The 17,066-nt window shown below is 33.2% G+C and overlaps 1 protein-coding gene across 10 annotated transcripts in view; it reads left to right on the forward strand.

Annotated features, from left to right (window-relative positions):
- LOC106714341 (phosphatidylinositol-binding clathrin assembly protein LAP) overlaps window positions 1–12,988 on the forward strand; it is a 28,430-nt gene extending 15,442 nt beyond the window's left edge. The window contains exons 4-18 of one of the 10 annotated variants that reach the window (XM_014507366.2): window positions 908–928; window positions 2,915–2,917; window positions 3,818–3,920; window positions 4,257–4,424; window positions 4,561–4,699; window positions 4,828–4,973; window positions 5,418–5,586; window positions 6,218–6,274; window positions 6,920–7,118; window positions 8,002–8,220; window positions 8,494–8,769; window positions 9,360–9,465; window positions 10,888–10,981; window positions 11,511–11,582; window positions 12,694–12,988. In XM_014507366.2, coding sequence (XP_014362852.2) covers window positions 908–928; window positions 2,915–2,917; window positions 3,818–3,920; window positions 4,257–4,424; window positions 4,561–4,699; window positions 4,828–4,973; window positions 5,418–5,586; window positions 6,218–6,274; window positions 6,920–7,118; window positions 8,002–8,220; window positions 8,494–8,769; window positions 9,360–9,465; window positions 10,888–10,981; window positions 11,511–11,582; window positions 12,694–12,795 — 1,874 coding nt within the window. In that variant the 3' untranslated portion in view covers window positions 12,796–12,988. The remainder of the gene's footprint in view (window positions 1–907; window positions 929–2,914; window positions 2,918–3,817; window positions 3,921–4,256; window positions 4,425–4,560; window positions 4,700–4,827; window positions 4,974–5,417; window positions 5,587–6,217; window positions 6,275–6,919; window positions 7,119–8,001; window positions 8,221–8,493; window positions 8,770–9,359; window positions 9,466–10,887; window positions 10,982–11,510; window positions 11,583–12,693) is intronic. The other 9 variants (XM_014507371.2, XM_014507374.2, XM_014507369.2 and 6 more) reach the window with 9 other exon arrangements.
- Window positions 12,989–17,066: the final 4,078 nt, after the last annotated feature.

Here is a 17,066-nt window from a genome sequence, read left to right on the forward strand (position 1 = left end):
GCTATATTAGTATTTTTTCTTCTAAATTTAAACGATGTTAAAGAAAATAAAATTTAAACTATTAACGTTATTGAATATACTCAACGAATCTAGTGTTCGTTTTTCGATTAATCTCATATATGAAACCCTTGCAAACATGAAATTTTCACTTCACATACGATAAAAATAGCGACTAGTGACGTCACAGCTACCGGAGCAATACACCAAGCGAGTGAAAGTGACATTACACCAATCGAATTGATATAAAATGTCATATTATTTTTTCAAGATTAATTCAGTCCAATGAACGTTGATGCACCAATAAAATAAACAATTACGAATGTATTTATTCAATTTTTTTTTATTACTCGTTTTATTTACGTGATATCGTGTGGCAATAAACGTATTTCTCAATAACTTATAATATGCTTGCAACCGTCTCGTTTACAAATTTGACTTTGTAGGGTCAATTGAATTTAAACAATATCGAATATCCTGTATCTCTGTTTAACTTAAAAATAATAACATCATTAGAAAATTAAAAAAAAAAGCCAGAAATGACGGAAGATAGATCGATTTAGAATAAATAAAACTGAACGTCCTTCCCTGGTGGGATAAAGACAGGGAGATGATAACCAACGTGACTTTATATTCGGCAATAAAATATGAACCATCACTACATCTTTTTGCCACAATAATTATTGTATTCTTGTTATGAAAATAGTTTAATTAAATGCCAATATTATCGAAGAAGAAGAACATATTTTTGTCTTCTGTATGCGGATTTTATAAATATCATCTAAGAACATTAGTGATTTAATTATTTTAATCATTTATTTTGTTAAAACTTGTGCTGATATTTCGCAAATCACATGTAAAATTTCCAATATGTAACTAATTATTTCTAATTTCTATCGCTTTCGGAAAGGCGCGGCCGGTGCGAGGATCGGTGAGTTATACAATACCACGCTTGTCTGTCTGTCTGTCTGTCGGTGTAGAGTTACCAGCACGCTTATGGATGTGGGTGCAATTTTTTTGTTCATGTTTTTTCAGCAGCTTTGAAAAAAAGGTTGGCTATGTTTTTTTGTGTGTCAAATACTGGTCGAAATTTTTGCGGCATTTGCTCTGTAGAAAATAAACGGGTATTGTCTATGGTTGATAATTTGACCGTGGCCGAGAGAGGTCACCTTAATGACCATTAAACAGAGCCCGCATCGTATTGATTTTATTGGCAATGAACGTATAATGCAGCAGTACTTGTAAGATACCAGCTTAATTTACTCTGCATATCTAGATATTTCTAGAAATTGTTTTTGTATGTATCTACATATTATATGCTTTAAAATCTAATTGAGTAATTATATGTACAATCAATTAATGTTCTGTCAAGAATAACTTTTTCTTATATAATGTTGTTATAAACTATAAAATATGGTAATATTTCAGATCACCTCTAACCAGAAAAATTATATGAAAGTTATTTACATTAACACAAGTTAAACTTTTAAAAATAGAGTGCACGTTAATTTGAAGAGATATACCATGGACATATAATAGGTTTTTAGTTCGCACAAATCTTTTACCAATTTTAATTCTTTCCCGATCTATAGATAATTTCCTGTTTGGTTTAGTACATCCGTAATCACCTAACTTTCTAGGCATATGTGAGATAGCTGTGTCAATTCTCGGATACAGTATGAACAGAAAATCTGAAACGGATGAAACTGGTTAGATTTATAGAGGTTTTTGTTTTATTTTGTTTGCCATTTTAGTTGAGTGTACTCGTCATTTGGGATTTGAATAGATCATATTTTTAATAATATTTGCAATCTAGAATGTACATTTTCTGCCCATTTCGGTGAAATGTCATTTAATTCTGACATTGCATTAGGTCGATTTTGTCATAGCAGCATATAGACCCACAAGGATATCTGACCCGGTGGGCATAAGTCAAACTAACTTGATAGCCCACTAACGCCCCCATGTCAATGCTAAAAAAGTGTCATGTGTAACGCACCGAGACATTTTCTATACCTATATAGGTTGTACATGTTTTCTGACAGAACAAGCGATAGCAGCGCCTCTCATAGGGCCAGATATCCTTGTTTCACTATGCATATGTGCTAAATTATAGAGACAGTTTGCTGTATGATATTCGATCCTACATGGGAAGCGAATTTAATTCTTTAATTGTACCTACCTAATATTATTATTATTATGAAGTTATTGCAAGTATTGAAAAATCCCAAATCGAGTACACTATTAGTAGTTCATTTCATTTCTTTTTTGCATAAATGTAATCTAATATAAATTCTGGAATTTCGTTATCTTAATGCTGTTGATATTTGAATCGTGTGCTCTGCAAATGTAGATTAAAAAATCTAGACAAGATAGGGTTGCCATCACAGAATTGTCAATAATAACCTCTATTTGTATAAAAAATTATAATTTGAAATTCCAATCGCATTTCTTTCGAGATTTAGATCTTCACTTTTAGTTTTAAATTGTTCTGTTATTTTATATATCTATAAAAAAATCCTACGTTATTTGATATAGAAATTTTTCCTGACTTTACGGATATACCAATAGGTCTGTTTTTTACATCTTGCTTAGGATTATTTTAACTTTAAGGTCGTTTCACTTATAACTGAGGATTGGTCGCGTATTGTCGGTCTCGTAATGATGATGCGTTACATCGGTTAAGTGTGAACGGTCGAGTGTTGTTCTACACATTTGTTCTGTTCTGGTGTTACGAGACCAGAGACAATACGCGACCGATCCTCCGTTATAAATGAACTGACCCTTAAGTATCATAAAACAGCTGTTATTTAAGATTATGGCTGACAATGAAATTCAAAACCCTATGTTTTTATATTTGTACTTAATTGTTTTTTTTTCTTGTTCATTATGCTTTACCTAAATTCCGTCCGATAAGGCGGTAAGTGGTTTTGAAAAAATTTGATCGTTTTTTATATTATTGTATCGCTTCATATATACGAGTGTGTTGTTAGCTTAGTTTTTCTTGGCTACGTATTTTATTATAGTATTTTTTTTTTGACATTTGATCATGCCATTTTTTTTTTAGTTTTTATTTTATTTGCAACGATGGCAACCCTTCACTGCATCCCGTAGATCATTTAGTTTTGCACTATAATGATTGACTTTAATCATTTTTATAATTCGAGACCATCGCACGTTTTTGTCGTCATTGTTACATTAGCATAGTTTTTCATTGATAATTAAATTATAAAAAAAAAAAAATTAATTTTAATAAAAAACTTTTTTTTTATTAAAAGTAATTAAAAAAAACAAATCATTTAGTATTTTATGTTTATTCTCTATTATTATTTTTACACAAAAAAAATCAAAGATGCACCTCACATTTACAAAAAATCAACTTTGAAAAAAATCTGAAAATGGTATATTATTTGAATTCCCTGCTTCTGGCTTTTATTTAAATATAATTCACCTTGATAATGCCTTTTGCATTGTTTGTCAGTTTGTCCAACGCTTTGAATGTTATCTACCAAATTCATGAGGTCATCAAAAGGTTTTTTAAATACAAAAGCAGTTACATTTGCTTGTTTATTTAACATGCACAATACACCATATTTAATTTCTCATCAAACTACGGCACTCAGGGTTCTTAATTGGTTACTAAGGTGGCTCCCTGGTGAAAGAAATAAGCACAAGGGGATGTCTTAAATAATCATCACGTGACCTTGAATGTGGTAGTTATTTCACTCTTTTCATAGCACGATTTCAATTAACCAGTAGGTACTGTATTTTGAGTTTTATTGTTTAAGTAGTAAGGTTGATTTTGATTTGTATATACCAGGCTATGACATGTCTCCGTTCATCCGGCGCTACGCCAAGTACCTGAACGAGAAGGCTTTGTCGTACAGAACTGTTGCCTTCGACTTCTGCAAAGTAAAGAGGGGGTAAGTATTTTTTACTACACGATATATTACGATATAACGGTTATTCGAATGACGACTAAAGTTAGTGACACATCTCAACACTACTAGAGCTGAACATGTCCTGGCCAAATCTACGAATTGCATGATATAAAATGATTAAAACCTTATAGACTATCGTTAATTTGTTGTTAAACTGAGGAAAAATACAGACATAGCACAAATTCCAAGATCTAAAACGTATGCTAGGAAAGACCTAACCGTTCCTGCATAATTTGTTTTTCGAAATGTTTTTACTTGCTATCACTACATCTTGGGCTTAAGTGACTTGTGTGAACACGATCTCCATGGTATCTTCAGCAAGGAGGAGGGCTCCCTGCGTATGATGAACGCGGAGAAGCTGCTGAAGACGCTGCCAGTTCTGCAGGCGCAGCTGGACGCTCTGCTCGAATTCGACTGTACCGCCAACGACCTCACCAACGGCGTCATCAACATGTGCTTTATGCTACTCTTCAGAGACCTCATCAGGTATATTTTGGTCATTATGGATATTGAAGTGTTTAAGTTCAGCAGCGAAAGTTTATTGATTTATAGGAAGATGTTTGACCGATCTTATTGTGAGCAGTAGAAGACAGTAGATTAAATCATGTCTAATTCATTTCAGATTATTCGCATGTTACAATGATGGTATTATCAATCTTCTGGAGAAATATTTCGATATGAATAAGAAGAATTGCCGCGATGCTCTCGACTTGTATAAGAAGTTCCTCATCAGGATGGATAGAGTCGGTGAATTCTTAAAAGTGAGTACTAAAGGAAAGAGAGGAATCTTGGTACAACGTGAAGTTAATATCTTCTATACTACTCTTTGAGAAATGGACCCATAGAAAAAATCATAAATACTTTATACTTAAGATGAAATTGTTTTCAGGTGGCAGAGAATGTTGGTATAGACAAGGGGGATATCCCGGACCTGACCAAGGCTCCCAGCAGCTTACTGGATGCACTGGAAGGTCATCTCGCCTCGCTGGAGGGCAAGAAGGGATCTGCTGCCAACACGCCCACACAGACAGCCAGGTATGGTGACTTAGAAGGGAATTGTAATCAATAATGACATTGACACACAACATGACACAATGACAATGGAAGAAATGATCGTATTTTTTTTAAATAATTTTCACTGTGTGAATAGTTAGACTCGCAGTATGTAGTATGTACGTTCTTGTCTTTTAGGTATTTGTACACTCAGAACCTTTCGCGGTGTTCTATTTATAGAAAAATTGCTCCTTGTAACAATCCTCCGCTTGCCTTCATCAAAATAACGAATTCGTTGTCTACCTTTAATCAACGGTGGAGGGGATGCACAGAAAGAATAATTTCTCTTCCTATGTGTCGCCTTCTCCGTCTATATTTCCGTGTCATCGCCTCAATGCTTACTAAAAGTTCAAACTACTTTCGCTTTAAGGTATATCGCCATTATCCCCGATAGTACATACGTATGCAATAATAGTGTACTTTCAGCGCTCAGAAGAACGTAGCGAGTGTGATGGGTGCACTTTCGTCTACGTCTTCATCATTCGGTCACGCGGCGGCGTCTTCTCGTCTCGACAACAATGGCGCACTCCTCATTGATGACTCTCTGAGGCAGCAGGCCCTCGCTGAGGAGGAGGCTGCCATGACACAGTACAAGGTAATATATAATACGTAACTGGATTAAAGATTTTCAGCTCTTAGCTTCGAACCTACGACTACTGTAAGCAATATTCTGTTAATAGTTTGAGGTCAATTTAGATGAAAAAGTCATATTAACTATTTTTTTCAATAATCAACTATTTTTTGATGCCTAATTTTGTCATCTTGTGACAATGACAGTGGATTTGACGGAGGACAGATAGAAAATGTGAATGTTTTCTTTTTGTGCGTCCTCTTCTCTGAATTAAAGGTAGGCAACACATCTGCAATTGCAGATGTATGGGCAACGGTCACTTCGCTACTTTGGCGAATCCGGTGGCCGTTTGCACGTTTATCACCTTATGGTATTTAAACTCACTATACGTTCCCACTGAGATGTTTAAACCTACCCTAAGTTAGGGGTATCTTGGTTATAGTAGAGTTGACTTCACACATATCTTTGAATTTCTTCTCAGATATGTGCAGCATCACGATGTTTTCCTTCACCGTAATAACGTCTGAATGTCGAATTGAAAATCGATTGATAAATGTAGGGATTCGAATCCAGGACCTACAGATTGCAAATCAAGTGTTTAACCACTTAGGCACTGCCTAAGTTCTTCATTCTGTTTAGTTGAAATATTTTGCAGGTGCATTTATTGCAAGGCGATGAGTTGACAGGTGACGAAGACTTGTCAGTTATAATAGTAAGATATTGAATTGACGGCTGTTTATGTCTGTTTGTACAATACACGGGTTTCCACTGTACTGTCTTTGTATAAAAAAACATGTCACATCTCACAAAGTGTGTGTCAAATTGCGTGAAACTTGTGTACGAACACTTATCTCTGTCGCTTCGAACTTTATGAGAGAGATGGCAATATTGTCATATAAGTGTTGCTATTTGGAAAGACAAAGACAAGAATATGTTTTAATACAAGTTTTATTCAGTGGGAACTCTCGGTGCCACGGGAATGTTTGTTATGGGAATGTATAATCCATTTATATATGAAAAGGTTGTCTTTCTTGTTGTTTGTTTATACGCTTTTTATGTTATTGGGTTTTTGTATACATTTCTGGGATTTAATTCATACATATTTTGATGTTACTGATCCAAATTTCAACATAATATCGTTAAAATAAAATTAAAATATTTATTTTTGTCATATAATTCATCGGGAAGTTGATACGAAATTACATTACAAAACAATTTTCACATTTTCATTTCCATACATCAAAATGGATACTGAACCTTCACATGGATTGTTTCGTTTAAATCGGTATTTAAAAGGTGTTTCGGGGTTACCTTAAAAAAAAATAACACAACGTAAAACCAAACTTAACCCTTTCAGAATAAGGTTCAATCGCCAACCAACTCCGCTGCGAACAATCCATTCCTCTCGACTTCGACACCTCAGAACCAAAACCAGAATCAAAATCAATCCATAGTGGATCTGTTCGGGCCAACTCCGGCGGATACTGTTAGCACTAACAGTAAAGCGTCAGATGATCTCTTGTCTCTCGGCAATCCATTCGCTGATATGTTTGGTGGTAAGTCATTTTTCCTACGTTTTACAAGTCTTCTGCTAAATCATGATCAGTTTAGTTCTGGGTCATGATCAGTGCTACTAAATCAGTAACTATTTAGAAAATATATTTTGAACCGTTTATTTCATTGTTTGTAAATAAATTTAATCGATTTGTTTCTTAAATATTTCTGTATATAATAAGTGATAAATGCAAATTATTATTAATTAAATTTGTTGTGATAAAATACCAAGTAAATAAGATAGAATTACTTTGAGCTAATATTAACTTATAATTATTGATGTTAAGAGAAGATCCTTTACGACAAATGAATCGCAGATACCTTGTAATGTACTAAAATGTATAAATACTTAGATTAATCAATATTACATAATTGTAAAATAGTAAATATATAACGAAGGGACCGTAGTCTAACAACGTAACGTAGTATATAATAGCTTATCTGGAACACGCACTGTACAAACAGGTTTTGGGATGGTAAGCACTTACCCTGGGTTTACACTGACGAAACATGAAACAAATCGTAGTGTCGTATATTAGTCTTCATCTCTGAAATGTTTCGTCAGTGAAAACTCACTATTACACATCACCACACACATAAAGACCCGCCTCATTTCAATCTAAACCTTTGGTAAAAAGGCTAATAAATAAATCATTTTTTTTTTTAATTTTCAATCTGTCATTTGAATTGCTTTTATTATGGAAATTAAATTATAAATTTTCATAATTAAATTCATGAAGAAAATTACATAAAACAATTTTTCTTTCATTGAAATTACATCTTTATTCATTAAAAAAAAAACATTGGTATCACGGAAATTAGTTCACAAAATCATAACGTAGTTCACGTAAACACGATAAGAAAGTGCATTTGGGTCGCTTGTAGCGCCGGCCGCGCCCGTCACCGCGCCCACCTCCGCGCAGGGCCCCGCCCCCGGCACGCAGGGCCCCGCCCCCGGCACGCAGGGCCCCGCCCCTCTGTGGGGCTCCAACGGGTTCGCCTCGTTCCCGCCAGGGCCCCCCAACTCTCAGCCGCAGACCAACAACACATTTGTGTCGGAAGCTAACTTCTCTAACGTATTCAATAACACCACAGATTCTGCAGGTAAGGAATGCACAAACAGCAGGGTTGCCATAGTATACGTAAATTAAATTAATTCGTGTTTCTTTTTTATCTGTGCAATACCTCTTTTTTAGGTTGATTTATAGTAGATTTAGAAATATATTTGTCAATAAATTTTATTCACTTCAAAGACAGAAAGTGGCAACCCTGTTTACTTTTCTTCTTAAATTATTAGCTAGTAAATAACAATGATAGATGGTGATGGTTAATGTAATTGTATACTATAGTTGTATAATGTATAATTAACTCCGCAAGCTGCGAACCCGTTCATGGGTATGGGAGACCCGACGCAGCCGATGACGGCGTCCCCCGCGAGGCCCCCACCCCCGAACCCCCCACAGCCAAAGTCCGCATTCGACGAGCTGGAGGATGTGATGCGGATGTCGCTGGGCGGCTCCCCCGCGCGTCAGCCCCAGCCCCAACCCATCACTCAGCAGCCGCTGGCGCAGACCTTCGACATGCCGGTGTCCATGCCGCAGCCCATGATGTTCGGTTCTCCGGCACGACAGCCCATGATGCCGATGGCTATGGGTTCGATATAAAAGTTTGCAGTCTCGATGTGCTTCTTTAACACATTCAATGCTGCAACTTATGAAAGTGTACTCAACGGACGGTGGCATTGAACGTGTTAATTTGTCTTTGATAGCTTTGGTTTTTTGATGGTTTTTATTTTTTCCTTATAGCACAGCGCCACAAATCTCTGCAGTAACCTGTATATAGCCTTGTAGTGCTTGGTTTTTTTACTTGTTTATAATTGGCTAGTATTGAACATTTTGTTTGTTCAAGTGTTTTTTTTACATTTCAGATTTATCTTTTAAACTTCATTGTTTTGTAATTTTTTTTTCATAGATACATCGTTCATTTTTTTTTCTCATCACGATGTAAATACATAGACTAAGAGCTGATAAATTTAAACGCTATCAAGATGTCTCAAGTGTTTTAAAGATTATTTTTTTTCTAAATAAAAATTTATAACTGAATAAAAATAAAAAGCGTATCTATGTATTTAATTTTTAATTTATTTTTAATCTACGTCATCTACAAGTTTGCACTCATTGCATGCAGTTAGTGTCAAAGCAAATTGCACCTTATTTGTACAGCAGTAAGTTTGATTTCCGCAGGCCAACAACAACAGCAGCCGGGTAAAGTGCTGACTGGAGATCTGGACTCTTCTCTCGCACAACTGGCCAACAATCTCACCATCAATAAAACAGCAACAGCCCAAAAGTAAGTTGTAATTTGTGTTTTATGTACGCTAGGTATAAGGTTCATTTTGGAACAAACGTGTTGTGGTGAAATTATGAACTACTGCACTTACTAGATTCATTGGAAGCCGCAAAAGTTTGATTTTGTTTATTTGATGTATGAGAGTGATTTTCTCCATGTATATAAATTGTATGAATTTGTATGACTTAGGTTTCCACTGTTTTTATGAAAAAAAAAAATCTTATATTATAAATGCGAATGTTTAGATGGATGGATGTTTGTTAGAAGGTATCTCCAGAACGGTTGCATGGATCTGGATGAAATTTGGCACAGATGTAGATCATAGTCTGGAAGAACGCATAGGCTACTTATTACATTCTTTTTAATTAATTCCACGCGGACGGAGTCGTGGGCGACAGCTAGTGCAGTCATAATTTCATCATTGCAACGTATATTTGAATTTTTGATAATGCTAACTGTTTAATGTAGAATAGATTTTTAATTAAATCAGTTTACGATTGTTTTGGTAAAATTTTTCGAATACATTGTCGAGTGAAGCGAATGTACAATCATCTAGCTAGAAATTAATTGATTAAAAAGTGTGATTTTTTATATATTAGTTAATACAGTCTTTTCACATTTTATAGAAATAAAAGGTGAGTGTAATTTTTAAAAAAAATGAGAAAAGAAACTGTATCAAAATTACGATTTGTTTTTAAGATATGAATACGGATAGAGGCTTTTACATTATATTTGTTTTTTACAAAATGTATGTAAAAACCTTTTTACGTATTCATAACTTGTGTAATGAAAGCATCAACATGATGTAAAGCTCAATATTATTTTATATAAGGCACGATATCGTTAGCTAAAGCTAGTAACATTTACGCACGGTTTATTATAACATATATATTCATACCGCCATAAGATTAGACTATGAAGATGCTTTCATATAGTTGAGTATATCCTTTCATTGTTTGTAAGAGGTATTCAAAATATATTTATACAAATTATCTTGACATATAGCTTTGCTGATTGCTGACGATTGAGTGACAATCTTAAATCTTAATAATAAATACGGTTAATACATCCAAATGTGCATTAAGCTCTTTACCCAAGTCACTCCATGAAGATCGAGTGATTCGATCTCTTGGTCGCTAAGGGATAGAATAAGCCCCTTAAAAACGAGCTTAAGCCCCTTAAGTAAGCCTCTTTAAGGCAACACTCCAACTTAAACCCCCTAAAGTAACAGCCAGCGCTTAGCAGAGCTTAAGCTCCTAAGAGAGCCATCTTGATGAGCAACTGGGCTTCAGTTGCTCATCAAACAAGGGTCATCTCAAGCCCAGTGAAGCTGTCAATACCTCTGAAACAGAACCCCTTACAAACAATGTATTGATTGCTACCCCCCCCTCGCACGCACATTCATTGTCCGCGGCATGGTAGGCCGATGCAGTGGTCGTCGCCGAAGAACGCATCCAAACCGGGCTGGAGCCCGCAGCCGATGCAGGCCACCACCGGCGCTGGCTACAGGCCCATGGTGAGTACCACACTACCACCACCCCACATAACACTGCAACTTGGATAGGATAAAACTTGATGAGGGCAATGTCTCCAATTTTTTGTTTTAAACAATGATAGACTTATCGTTGGTTTCTGAACATTTTTGAAACATATTGTTATCTCTTTTGTTAAAGATGACCATATGTTTTATACAGAGATTTAGGTCTCAGAAATCAATGATTACTTTTTTTTTAATAACGATTTGACTACCTTACTCAGGATTCTTTATTTGTAACTTAAGTTGCTTAGTGTAGATTTCTTAAATTAAATCTACACTAAGGGGCTCATTAAAAATAGTGAGGGTACGAAATGTTTTCGAATACTTGTGTTTACATCGACTCCTCGCTCGCTGACATTATCTATCCTTTACGCTTTTATTGTTGCATAATTTGCTAGCTATTCTAAATACGACTTAACTACTTTGATATTAAAGCTCGTTATCCTATTTTTTTATTTGCTATCTCTCCCGTAGCATGCCAGCATCCCTTTTATTTTGCGTTTTCCAGGGCCCCGGCATGGCATTGCCACCAATGCCACACACACTGCCCCATACATACCATCCCCCGCATTATGTTATGGTAAGTTGCTGATTTATGTTCATTCTTTTATTTTTATGCTTATTTTCACCTTAAAACCTCTTTGGTCTTTTTTGTTTTTTTAGTTTTTTTTCTCGCTTCAATCTTAACAATTTATAAAGTGCCTGTAATTCTATCAAATGATTAATCTTCATATTAATATAGCAGATTAAAGGTAAAGTATTAAAAAAATAATGTATGCATGAGTGTGTATTACTTTGCATGGTTAGAAAGTTGTATGTGTGATGCCATGCAATATATTAAATATCATGCTCATTCACAGTGTTATGTATGGTGTGCATAAAAATCGATTGAAAATATTATTTTACAATTTTATTACGATTTATTGTTCAAAAGAACTTTTTCTTGTAAACTTGTTGGTATTGAAAATTAACACAAATTTTATAACTATTCACAATTTGCTTTGAAACGTTCAGTTTTTTATATTGTCTGGGGTCTATTGAAACATTCTTATATCTTTAAATATAGTAAAACTATCTTTTAACAATAATAAACTAACCAAATTAGTTTCTAAACGAGTAAAAAAATAAAACCTAAAATATAATTTCATTTTGACTTCCTTGTCACTTGTATTGACACATATTTCCTTCTACATTCTCTTTAAAAAGACAGAGACAGCAATATATATATTTAAACAAGGATATCTGACCCGATGAGAAGAGTTCTATCGGTGTTTTATCAGGTAATATGTAATACCTAAATGGGCATAGAAAAAAACATGACATGACAGGTACAGTTGATGTGACGGAGGAGGAGATACGTAGGAAGAAGATATATTCTCCTTACGTGCGTTCCCTCCTCTGACGAATCAATTTCGGATGTCTATGGGAAGTGATCGCTTCGCTATTATTCAGGTGACGTTTGCCACCTTGATGAATTAAAAAAAAGATAGTACGAAAAAGACCTTAAGACTTTTTGACATCGACTGGGGGGCGCTAGTGTGCTATCATAATTTAGTTTGATTTATACTCACTGAGTCAGATATATTTTTCGGTCTATATTAATACAAGTGTCAATGAAGTCAAAACACATAGGTTTATTTTTATTTAATGTTAAATTTAAGATATAAATTTTTTATGTTTTCCCCTTCCAGCAACAACCGGGCATGGTAATGGGCATGGGTCCAGGAATGATGGGCGCCATGCCACCCATGCGCCCAGCCATGCCCACACAACAAACCAACCAATTCAGCTAAACCCGACATTTTTTATATTGTGTTTGTCTTAACTTTAGAACTTCATCGGGATCATTTAGACCCGCCAGATGGAAAGAGTTACATCTTATGAGATCAACAGAAGTAACTGTTTACGTCGGATGGTTTCTTGCTTTTTAATTGTTTTGGTATTAAATTTTACATTTATAAAACATTATTTTTAAATGTTATCAATAGCGCATGAAAAAAAAATCTAATGTAAAAATTATCAAATATACTTTGCTCAAGTACATCTTGAGTTATATATTTTTTTATTAATAACTGCCGAGTTAAAAAAAACTCGAAACAAATTTATTTAAACTATATAAATTGTAGAGTTTCTCATAATTATATATACACATATTTGTTTTCTTTTACTCTTACAATTCGCATAATTTAATTTAAAAAGTTATAAAAAATAAAGATCTCGATGATGTTCAATGCCAAATATCCGACCTGACTACTATAATAAGCTTACATCAATGCATTCTGATTTAATAATGAAGTTGTATAAATGTCTGGTATTATAAGATTCAAACTTTATGCTTATGTACTTGCGCATGTACTTCACGTTTTACTTCACCCGTATGGATGCTAGATGGGCACACTGCGGGTTAAATCATTCCCACAGATATGCGACAGCATAATTTTAGATCTCGCTTAATACATAAATGCGCATCGAAACTTAAGTGTTGCCATAAAATTTGTATGACTTTAAAATCGGATTTATGCGTGCTCAGGCTGACATGTGGTCAGGTGGCATAATTTGCATTGTGTGCTGATATCAGGTGCATCTGGAACTTTTAGTTGATAAACTAAAGCCTACGATTGGCTAACTGTACATAAGTCAATATTTTTTTTTGTATCTTTTAAACTTACTTTTTATGCTAACCTTACTTAATATGGTCGTCTTTTCAAAATTTAATTTAGTTTGGATTTTTTTTTCTTAATAAACATGTAAATTATGTTATGAACGCTAATGCAGGTTTAGTTTAGACAAATTGTTTTAATTAATAATGAAATGGTGCGTCCTATCAAATATTTATTCGCTTAAATTTTATCTATCGATGTCACATTCCATATTTGTATAAAGTATCTTTTTTTTTCGTTTACTCTAAACAAGTCTCCTCCCCCTACAATAATTTAAAAGCGACAACTAAATGACATATGTCAAACTGGCGATGACGTTTGACAGAAATGTCAAAGATTAAATTCACTTTATCTATGGTTTGCATCTTTAATTTTTAAACATCTAATGTCAACGTTTTAGGATTCGGGGCTGGATAATAATAATTGTTTATGTAGATTTATATTCTCTAATAATATATTGTGTAGTTGCTAAAAAGCCGTTATATTTCAAAATGAACTAGTATCTATATCTTATTATATATAAAGGAAAAAATATAAAGTTCTATGCTAAAAAAAACACGTTTTTTAAACGGAGATTTCAAAAGAAATTACTGTACTCAAATAACTTTGTAAGGAAAGATTTTTCTTGCGGACAAACAAACGGAAATCATAGAATAAATATCGTATCCGATGGTTTCTTTCTTACCAATACATGTTCGGAAAGAAAATTTGTATATTTTTAATGTATGGCGTTATCAAGTTACAATTGTTATTAAATTAGTCGTTAATATATATTGATGTTCGTACTGAATATATTGACTAGGTGCTTACTTTTTTGCATCGGTGTCAATTTTAAGCTTTGGCAACTTAGCACCTCTCTCCCTTTTTAGCCCATAATGGTCAACCACTCTTTAAAAATATAAACTATTTCAATTCATTTTGACACACAAACGGCTGGTCCGTTATTTGAATATCTGTCAAATGGATCCATGCCGCCATGTTTTATAGAGTTACCAGTTAAAAGCTCAAATTTTCTAAATTGGTAGAATAAACCAAATGTTTAATTTGATTTTTGTTTCAAAAGTAAATATGGGACAATATTATTAGTATTTTGAATTACACTTGAAATCCCAGTTTCAAATCTTCTAAGTGTTACGTTTTAATGTTTTGCATGTAATTAATTTTTGGTTAAAAATCCCAAGATACAATACTTTGTGCTGACATTTCCTTATAATTATGTTTAAATTAAGATATACTATGTGATATATTATTTTAAGACTGCATAGTAATTTGTAGTATTACAATCCAAGTTCTTAAGATTTATTTTAAATCCATTATTTTTTTTTCGGTATATTTTTCGTTTGCACAAAGTATTGTCAAATGTTGCCATATACCAGCTCAGTTTCGATCAGTTTGGTAGTTTTTTTTTTTAATAAAGATTTTACTTAGGCAAAAATATTACAGCACAGTTGAAAATTGCAGTTTTTCTATATATTAGAAAATGATTGCAATTAATAATATCTATGTAAATAGAACTTTACGTAGTATATAGCGCTGTTATATATAACTTGGCCAATGTGCTATATCTAGAACATTATATAGGATTGAGATTATGGAAATTTTAAAATAGATATTTTCCGGAAAATGTCTACCAATATTGAAATTTTAATGCTTAACATATAAAATTAATGATATTTAATATCGTTTGCAATCGGTTTGAGATCTTTTTCTTTATCGCAATTTTGTGCAATATTATGTAATATCAAGGTAATATACTTTTATGCTTTAAAAAGTCAATTTTTTTTTCGTTTTTTCCAACTGGTCATACTTTAATTGTCAATTTCATTTGATGTGTGTTTGATTCGACTGATTTGTTTGGAATGGACAGGTTTGCCTGTTTTACTTAAGTTTTGATTTTTTTTAATTTAATACATGAAACAATGTTCATTTTTTTTTTAATTGTTTTACACATCATTTGGAAAAAAAAATTTTAGTTGTACATTTTATTTTATGGATATAATTTAATGGAATTTTTTCTGTTTTTTTTTTATGTAAATAAATCTTTCGCTATGCTACTTTGCTAGCTGTTTCGTGCCTTTAGATATCCAATTTAGTTTATTTATGAAATGAATAAAAGAATTATGATGCACTTTTTGTTTTTTTATATACCTTTTTTTTTCACACCTCCATGGGTCCAGGCAAGTTTGTCGCACAATTAGTTCAAATATTTAATGTTTTTTACCACTAGACATAATCTGCAATTAATTTAATAAAAGATAGTATTTACCTCTTATTCCCTTGACAATACTAAATAAATACTTTTTATTATAGATTTTTTATAACTAGTAACACAATGGCTACGCCAAAGATCTAAATAAATGGTTAATGATATGTTTGGTTTATTAATAAGGCATTTTAGATAAAATGGTAATATATACTTTATATTTTCCTTTATTATTTGTATTTATATTAATTTTTATATATTTATTTTGAAGAATATATTTACATTTATCACCATTTTGATCATAATGCGAGTCGTTAATGAAAATGAGCTATGATATTTAAATCTTTGGAATACATTTGCTAGTTTCTTCTAGATTATAAAATGTAATCCAGTAATAATTAAATGTTGAAAAAAAAATTATTGACCGGTTTATACCGGAAGAACTAGAGAAAAAGTCAGATCTATATAAAAAGGACATTCTAAATAGATCTAAAACTATTGCGTCACATTTTTCATGTTGGCAAGAGTTAAATGTGATTAGGTGACGTAGAAAATATACCGAATACGACAAACTCTCCGTCGAATAAAGGTTGGCAACACATCTGCAATTGCAGATGTCTATGGGCAGCGGTCACTTTAATTTTCGAATTCAGGTGATCGCTTGTTTATTTGCCAACTGTATTAAAGATACCTAGTCATATATTCAAAACAATCACAGTATTATAGTAGCGATATCTTACAGAGATTATTGTATAGCTGTTATAATATTTAGCGAAAAATAGCTGTTTATGACGTCGTATTATATTGTTAGGAAAATAGATTTGTCGTGCAAGAAAGATGTGAAACAAGTTGTATTTCTTAACCTTCTGTTTCAAGATAAAACGTCTCAATTCTCTTGCGAAAGTATAAAAATAAAGTATTCAATTTAACCTAATAATATAATATGGTGTCATATTTTGTGAAAATATATATTTTTGTTAGAAGCAAACTATTCTGTATATCTAATGTATAATCTGTCCTTGGTCAAAGAATATACTAAATAACGCTTTTCAAAGTGGTGTATGTGTTTTGTTGGATCGTGATAGTAGCTATCGTCTATTTAACATACAATAAACGAATAAAATTAAATCAGTGTTTCATTCCGCATCCTTTTTTCGGGGGAAAGAAATCTTCAAAAGATATCCTGTCTTCTGGGGGAAAG

This window comes from Papilio machaon, chromosome 18 (assembly GCF_912999745.1).
Source record: "Papilio machaon chromosome 18, ilPapMach1.1, whole genome shotgun sequence".
NCBI lineage: Eukaryota > Metazoa > Arthropoda > Insecta > Lepidoptera > Papilionidae > Papilio > Papilio machaon.